Below are 9,216 nucleotides of genomic sequence, written 5' to 3' on the forward strand. Positions count from 1 at the left end.
TCACTTGCCAGATGATGGAGGCTCCATAAATTATCCTGGTGCTTTAGAAGATAATGTCACTACTCTTGGTGAGGAGGAAGGAGAGATCCAGAACTACTTTCCCTTGTGTTTTTCCTCTGCTGCATCACTGGCATGCTGTCCAGTGTTAGGACAGCCAAAGTGTTAGGAAAATAGGTTGTGAGTGGGCACATTCAAACTCATCCCAATTGTTAGCTCAGTAGCTTGCCTAAGATCATACTGTCTCACAGTTTGTTGTTTTTGTTAACCGCTCTTAAATTGACCTCAATCCATGGTGACCCTGTGGATGAGACATCTCCAAGACTCCCTATCCTCCATTGCTCTGCTTAGTTCCTGCAAAGTTATACCCGTGACCTGCTTAATAGACTCTATCCATCTGGAATGTGGCCTGCCTCTTTTCCTACTTCCCTCCACCTTCCCCAGCATTATTTTCTTTTCCAGTGAGTCCTTCTCTCTCATCTGTCGAAAGTACGACAGCCTCAGTTTGGTCATCTTGGCTTCCAGGGAGATTCCAGCTTGATCTGCTCTAGGACCCATTTCTTTGTCCTTTTGGCTATCCACAGTATCCTCCACTTTCTTCTCCAGCACATCTTGAATGAATTGGTTTTCTTCCTATCTTCTTTCTTAACTATCCAGCTCTCACATTCATACATGGTAATAAGAAATACAATGGCTTGTATGATTCTAACTTTTGTGTACAGTTGTATATCTTTGCATTTTAAGCTCTTTTCTAGTTCCTTCAGAGCCACTCTCCCCATTCTTAATCTTCTTCTGATTTCCTGGCTGCAGTCCGAGGTATGAGAACTCTTTTACTATTTCTATTTCTTTACTGTTTAGGTTGTAATCATGATGCTGGCCTTCCTCATAGGGAAGGATGTTATGAGTGCTAAGCCATTTATTGATTTAAATATTTATATCCCACTCATTATGATGGAATCTCAGGGTAACATGCAACTAAGGCAAATATAAACAATTTAAAATAATACCAGATAATAATAATTTAAGAATTAAGTAATATCATTTTAATTAATTAATTAATGTTTATCTCACCTTTCTCTCATTGTGGAATTCATGGTGGAGATAACAGCATATTAAAGGGATCACCAAGTTAAAACAGTAGAAAGGGCTAAAACTTTTAAAACCAAGCATACATAAACTTAAAAAAGATTATGCCCAAAAATTTTAACAAAAAGCCATGCTTTAACTTGGTATCTAATGGAAATTAATTTGGCAGGGGAGAGTATTCCATAACTGGCGTGCCACAGGAGAAAAGGCCTTCATCTACATACATTGCTCCCACTGGAGAGAAACACAGGAGGGGCCTTATAGAAGATCTCAGTTCTTGGGCAGACATAATATTAATATAATATTAATATAATAGGTAAACAGAGATACTCCTTCAAGTATCAATGTCCCAAGCCATCTGGGGCTTTGAGTGTTATCACCAGCACATTTTTCATTCAGACCTGAAGCGACTTGACAGCCTAACATCAAGGCAATGCATATAGAATGCTGTAAGGTTTTTAGGGGGGAAAGTGCTATATGCATTCTAAACATTCATCCTCGGTGAAATCTGTTGAATAATGGAAATGTTTGAGATAGGAAACTTGCCTCTCAGAATTCAAAATCTGATGGGTGTGGAGGTTGTCACTGGTGCAAGTGAACATTGCAGTATAAATACATGGAACATTCCCTTACTCACTGCACTAGAAAATAATTAGGATGCAGAGATGCCATCCTATATTAAGAACAAACATCTATTTATAAGCTTATGCACTACAATGCATTTTCTTTTTAAAAAATCATTTTGAACTTTTGCCATGGCTTGTCAGAAGCTAATCTGGGCCACATCCTACATGCACTGGGCGTGGGTGACTCTCTTGGCAAGGGCTCACGCAGCTGAAATTCAAAGTAAATGGAGCAGGAGCTTTTGCCTTGGAACAAAATAACACAAAAAGCTCTTAAAGCTCACCACAGACCAAGACCTAAATGCTGAATTCTTTCTGGGAAAAAAGGCATTTGAATGGCAATTCTATTCTATTCATGTTTACTCAGAAATAAGCCCCATCACTGAGCCTCACTGGAGATTCTCATAGGTAAGTGTGCATAAGATGTAGCCTTCAATCAGCTCCTCTCCCTTTAGTTCTCTGCCTAAGGTTTGTACAACTGAATCCGCACAGATAGTGCTGACCTATAACTTCCATCAGCCCCAGCTAGCACATCCAATGATAAGAGATAATGGAAGTTACAATCTAGCATCATTTGGTGGGCGGTGTGTTCCCCAGATCAGGCATAAGTTCCTGTGGACACAAAAGCGCACATTTTCAGATACACAAAGTGATCACTTGAGGGAGTGTGCTTCTGTCTGCTTGTCTTGGTGTTGGTATCTGTGTGTGAGTGAGTGAGAGAGTGTGTGTGTGTCAATCACTGAAAAAATAATCATGGATTGGTATGTCACACCATTATGTAAAACACCAAAGAACACCAGATCCATCCAGTGTGATTCATTCAGTGTGTTCATAATCCATTCATAACTAGCAGCTACTGGTTAGGAACAAACATAGAAAAAACAATGATTGCTAATGAATGCCTAAAGAAGTGCCATTATTACTTCTGAAATTATTAAACAGCATCATCTGAATAACTTCAAACAAAGACCGGGGAGCATTTAGTCCTCCATATGTTTTTGATCACAGTTCCCTCAATACCTTGCCATGAGGGTAGAGGTGGATGGGAGTTTTAGGCCAAACCATCAGGAGGGCCAGAACCTTGCATTAAGGCTGCAACATTAGAACCACTCAGCCAGAAGTAAGCCTCACTTACCTAATTACTTGTAACCAAATCAAACAATTAGGTCAAATGTTATGATAGCTTGATTCATTTATTTAGCCAATCTAGATATGTCTCACTCATTAGGTAAAAATATGAAAATGGACAAACTGCCAGGGATACAATTCTATGCTCAATTACTTCAAAGGAAGCCCCATTCAGCTCAATGAGAATTATTCCAAAAATACATGTACAAGATTATTCTATTAAATTTCAAAGTTCTGGAAGAAGCTTGACACTGAAATCTAAATTACAATGTTTGAAAATATCTTGAATCTCTAAATTTCAGATCAGTTATAGGATAGCTCCTTGAATGCATTAGCAACTTTGTTGTTTTTAACTGCCTTCATGGTGACTCTGTCGATAAGACATCCCCCAGACCCTTTATCCTCCACTGCTCTATTCTGGTCTTCCTCTCTTTCAAATGCCTTCTACCTTTCCTAGCAGTATTGTCTTTTCTAATGAGTCACATCTTCTCATGATGTGGCCGAAAAACAACAGCCTCAGTTTCTTAATCTTGACTTCTAGGGAGAGTTCAGGCTTGAGCTGTTCTAATCCATTTCTGTGATTTTTTTGGCTGTCCATGGTATCCTCAGCACTCTTCTCCAGCACTTCTCAAATGAATTGATTTTTTTTCCTGTACTTTCCTCAGTTTTCAACTCTCACAGACGTACATGGTAATGGGGAATACAATGCCTTGGATGACTCTAACTTTACACTTTAGGATCTTGTCTAGTTCTTTCATAACTGCTTTTCTCATTCCTAGTCTTCTTACTTGGCTGCAGTCTCCATTCTGATCAATATTTAATCCAAGGTAGAGGGAATATTTAACTATTTCAATTTCCTCAGGTTCCATTTATGTAGATCTTCCATAGACATTATTTTTGTTTTATGTTCAACAATAAGCCTGCCTTTGCTCTTTTTCCTTTGACCTTCTTTTCCAAGTCTAAGATGTTTTCTGCTAGTACTGTGGTATTATTTCCATATCTTAGATTGTTGATGCTCCTTCCTCTTATCTTCACTCCTTCTTCTTCTGAGTCTAAACCTGATCTTCTTATTATATTTTCTGTATACAAGTTGAACAAATATGGAGACAGTGTGCAGCCTTGCCTGACCCCTTTGCCAATTGGGAACCATTCTGTTTCTCCATATTCTGTTTTGACCATAGCCTCTTGTCCTAAAAACAATTTTTTCATCAGACTATCAGATGTAGTGGCACTCCCATGTCTTTAAGAGCAATCCATAGCTTTTTGTGATCTATACAATCAAAGGCTTTGCTATAGTCTATAAAGCACATGCTAACTTTTTTCTGGAAACTATATGTATGCATACAATCTTTGTAAACCATGAGCATAGTACTACCAGCAGCACCCTGGCCAATAAAAGCTACCTTAGTTTAAACCTAAAGCCACTCTTAGTTCAAAAACAATGCAAAAACTTTCCATATGTGGACTATGCTAACCAATACATATATTGAAAATGCAATACGGCACATTTATTTTATGTTCACCGCCAGATGGCAGTAGCTAGGCAATTCCCTTTCCCAAGTAAATTCAACTCACTTGAATATATTCACAATCATACAAGCACTTGTCATAGACCTTACCTTGGTTGAGATAGGTGAGGGTTTCCTCATGTTGTTTGACAGCTGGAGAGGTAACAGCACACAGAATGTATTGGAAAGATGGACAATGTTGTTCAGCTGATGTCGAAATGCTATTCGGTTCCTCCTGTTTCAAGAACGGCAATGCTAGAGGCTCCCTGAAGATCGCAAAACATAAAACAAAACAAAGTGGGAAATGGGAAACTCTGGCAGTATCCCCAGGCAACATTTCTCCCATTCATAAGTTAGGAAATGTCTACAACAGAAAGCAATTCTAGGGAGAAAGTAGCATGCATACTAAGTCATACACTGTGATGGCATATATGTGCCTTCAATTACTCAACACATGCAAGCTGCTACTGTTGTTGTTTTACAATTGTTATTATTCTCAAACACATAAGTTCCTAAATTTCCCCAGTATGGTTCATTTACTGACAGCTAAGACAGTCCCAGCCCACAGGCTCACAATCTAATACGCATGATACAAAAAGGAGAAGAAATGGGGATTGAAGAGGAGAGCAACAGACACATTTCTTACTCTGATGGTATTCCTGGGAAGCAGCTTTTCAGAATCTCTTGGGCCCTTGGCCAACGGATGAGACTAGAATGTCCTACTGCCTTCCCCAGTCCCAGGGCAGCAAATACTAGGATGCTGAAACCAACTGGTATGTTTCTGGTTATCTGTGTGCCAATTGTATGCTATTTTCCACATCTATGTGTTTCATTGTGGAGGAATGTGGTCAGTTAGTTGGAAGTGGGAGGGAATGTTGCAGTGGTGGCTTGTTTTTCCCATGTCCATAATCTGAGTGTTACTTCTGAAGTGGCCAAAACCATCTCAAGACATTTTGCTGCCTGAGATAAAGGTCCAATTCCAATGGCTATTCTCAACTAGAGACCAATTAAATCAATCAGTTGGAAAGTCAGCACTTACATAAATCTTAATGAATAAATTAAATGGGCCTCATCTAGTTAGAACTAGCAACTGAATAAAGTTCAGTGTGCATTTGTTTTAAGTATTTTATTTTCAAACTTTAGTAACAGTACAAAAATGCAATGAACCCTGGCTTCTACAGCTAAGTTCTTAATACAAAGAACTGGAAAAAAGTATTAATCTTTAATATATTTTGTTGTCTTGTCTTTTTTCTTCTTCTTCTTTTATCCTTTTATGTCTCTGCCACAGAATCAGTGCTTTGATGTATCTTGTTTGGCTCCAAAGGAAATACTGTCAACAACCGTATGTCCCTTAAAATGAGTTTCTCCCAAATTTCAGCTGTGTTTGTTGTGGACACCATGGGGATGATTCTTCATCTGCAAACACAATAAATTTATACCGTACCAAAACAAAGTATTGGCTTTCATTATGCAAGGACCTTAATTAAAATCAGTCTGTTTTACCAGTTGAGTGTATACAGACAGAGGTAAGCAGCATGGAATTAAATGGAACTAATTCTGCTTCAGATCGGTAACTGAATGGCACTGATTACCTTTCATTCCTGATTCAATATATAGAATCCAACTGGCAGCACTGGCAGTCACCTCTGCACTGACAGAGAAAACAGCATCTTCCATGCACCTGAGAACAGCTGGTTAGCTTTTGGGGGGGCACAGGATGGGGCATCTTGGGGGACCTAGCAGCAATGGCAGGGGGCTGCCAGCTTGCCCTTCAGCACTTGCTGTCCAGGATGACTGCCTTCCTCTGCAAGTAGTAGCTCCTGTCCTGGCTCTGTCTAAGGCTGCATCCACAATACAGAAATAAGGCAGTTTGGCACCACATTAACTGCCATGGTTAATGCTATGGAATTCTGGGATTTTTAGTTTTGTGAGATATTTAGCCTTCTCTGTCAGAGAGCTCTTGTGCCACAACAAACTGTGAATCTAAAGATTTTACAGCACTGAGCCTTGACAGTTAAAGTGGTGTCAAATTGGATTATTTCTGCAGTATGAATGCAACCTAAGGCTCAGATTTAGTTATCACGTAGTTCCCTTTCAGTTTGTGATCCACAAGGCCCACTTCTGCACACACCTTACAAACAGATGTACAAAGGTTACCAGGCTGCAAAAATTACAATTATCCTGTTTGCGACTATATACCTGCATTAGTCCTTACTTAATACATTAATGGTTTTGAAAAAGTAGGTGGTGGTAGTTGAGGAGAAAAAAACCTGCTCTCTCCGCCACTTTACAACAATTTACTTGTCTATTTACTCCCCATTAATGGCAACGAATGGTTCCCGCATCAATGGGATCACGAATCCACTCTTGGCTTTGCTCTGGTGAGAAATAAATTCAGCACTTTGGATAAGGTGAGAAATAAATTCAGCACTTTAAAGTTCAAACTGATCCCTAGAATGGATTAACTGCTTCACTGACAATGGAAGCCAACAGCCACAATGAACAGAAACACAGGACCCTGGTTCACCCACTAAATATTAGGAAATGCCAGCAAGCACACACACACAAAAAAAGACTTTTGGAAATGTTCTCTGTATTTGGCTGTATTGCTCACTGCATGGCCAAAGTAAGATCACTCTTTTTTCATTACATGCACTTTACCAAAACATCTCATACTTCCTAAATGCTGGGTATCTGACTTCAAGCTCTGAGTACTCAAATGGAAGTATGCCACATAAGAGTTACAATAATGTGTAGCTGGAAGGAGCAGGGAAACTATTCTATAAAATAACACACAAATTCTCCCAACTGGCAAAGTTGTTTGCCAGAGGTTAAGAAAGAAAGAAAGAAAGAAAGAAAGAAAGAAAGAGAATGTTTTCTACATTTTGGCAAATCTGATCTTCAGCTCACTTGTCTTTCCCAGGGCTTGGAGAAGGCTCCTGCTAGCGTACACTCATTATATTGGATATGGAAGAATAGAGAAGGTGCTAGTAAGGAGAATTTTATATGGATCAAGGAAAGCTTTGCTATTGTAACTCATTCTTGACAATGAAATAAACTGATATAGAAACATGTCCTAAGCATAACAACCAGCAGGATAGAAGACATATAGAAGTATGAGGTAGACCAAAAAAGGATAGCCAAGGGGGCAGTTCTGAAGAAGGATAATGCTCTTGCACCTAGTAACTGAATCCTCTCTTCCATACAGCTCTTCAAGATACAGAAGCCCTGATCTCTCTTTCTTTGTTTTAATCTTTTCCATCTACCCATTCTAAAGATGGCCAAGAGCACTGGAGTGGAGAGAACAAGAGAGGAAGAAGGTGTGAAGACCTATGAACAGGCGCTTTGGAGAAAGGTGGTGATGGTATGCTGTACAAATCTTATGGATGCCAAGTGAGAAGGCCTGAAACTCAAGGAACGTGGGTGGAACTAAGAAGAAAAAGCAAGTCATTAAACCCCTTAATTTGTGAAGGCATCCTGGCACAGTTGAATCCAGCTGTTGTTCACTGCCAAAGTTAGGCTTCCTTAATACATTTATGGAACTCTCTACCATATGAAAGAGTGAAGAATCAAGCTTAGATGGCTTTAAAACAAAGGATATGAGTTCACAGAGGATAAATCTTCTAATGCACATTAACCACAGAATAAGTAGCCCTGCTAACTGGGGAATTCTGGGAGACATGAGACAACATGACACAGTGGAACCAGTGTGGTGTAGTGGTTTGAGTGTTGGACTGCATCTCTGGAGATCAGGCTTCAAATCCTAACTCACTGGGTGGACCTTGGGCAAGTCACACTGTCCCAGCAATAGCAAACTCGCTATGACCAAATCTTGCCAAGAAAATCCCATGATAGGTTTGTCTTATTGTTATATAAGTTGGAAACAACTTGAAGGCACACAACAAACAACAAAGTGGAAGGCAGCAGGAAAAGAGGGACACCACATTACCAGTAGATTGATTCAATCAAGGAAGACACAGCCTTGAGTTTACAAAACCCGACCTCTTGGAGGTCTCTCATTCATAGGATCCCCATAAGTCAAAGGTGACTTAATGTCAAACAACAACTATCAATACCTCTGAATATTCAGATGCTGGGAAGACAAATAGCAAAGCTAATCTACCACCATTATCCTCTGCTCTTGACCTTTTACAGCCACCCAGTAGGCTGCTGTTTCAAGAAACAGAACACTAAATTATATGAATGTGATCCAATGAGGCAATTTTTTACATTCTAGGAAGCATCCCAGTAACCACCTGAAGAGCTGTCGGCTATTTCCTGCATCTCCACCTAGCCAATTCTGGACTTCCACCACTAGCGTTTCTGGCCAGTTTGGGAAGGGACAGGGTAGATAAAAGAAAACCTCTCACCTTATCAGATTGCTGCCAGAGCAAGGATACATTTCCCCTGGGCTTGGCCAGTAATGATCAGGTTGGCTGTGCCAGAAAAGCATGATTGGTGGTGGATCCCCAAAAGATGGACCACAAAAATATCAGAAGCACACACAGAAACAATGAAGAGGAAAGATCTCTACCCTGCGGCAGTTGGTTGCTCTTCTGGAGTGCAACTACCATCCCTTTTCTTTTTATGTACTTGATCCTCAGGTGGGTGTGTGCAAGGAGAGAACCTGTTTGATTGGTCAAGGGTAAGATGTTTCAGATAACAGCTTTTTACAATTTTACCTTTCTTCAGGTTGACCAAAGGTATGACTAGCTGTTACCACTGCACCTGTCTTTTTCTTGCAGCCAAGGAGGCAGAATACATTTCTTTACCCAAAACTTCATTAAAAAGAGACACAGGAGGAAGTATGGAAAGGGAGAAGCAGAAATGTGAACATGCCCAAGCAGGTAAAGGCAGCTGACAGATAAAACCTA

General features: G+C 39.9%; 1 protein-coding gene across 1 annotated transcript in view; it reads right to left on the reverse strand.

Moving 5' to 3' along the window:
• Positions 1 to 8,795, reverse strand: part of LOC149309196 (transcription factor CP2-like protein 1) — a 28,558-nt gene extending 19,763 nt beyond the window's left edge. The window contains exons 1-2 of the mRNA XM_089531930.1: positions 8,713 to 8,795; positions 4,454 to 4,608 (exon numbers count right to left, since the gene is read on the reverse strand). Coding sequence (XP_089388056.1) covers positions 4,454 to 4,608; positions 8,713 to 8,795 — 238 coding nt within the window. The remainder of the gene's footprint in view (positions 1 to 4,453; positions 4,609 to 8,712) is intronic.
• Positions 8,796 to 9,216: the final 421 nt, after the last annotated feature.

This window comes from Sceloporus occidentalis, unplaced genomic scaffold, assembly GCF_023333645.1.
Source record: "Sceloporus occidentalis isolate IW3139 unplaced genomic scaffold, rSceOcc1.0.p SCAF_7, whole genome shotgun sequence".
Taxonomy (NCBI): domain Eukaryota; kingdom Metazoa; phylum Chordata; class Lepidosauria; order Squamata; family Phrynosomatidae; genus Sceloporus; species Sceloporus occidentalis.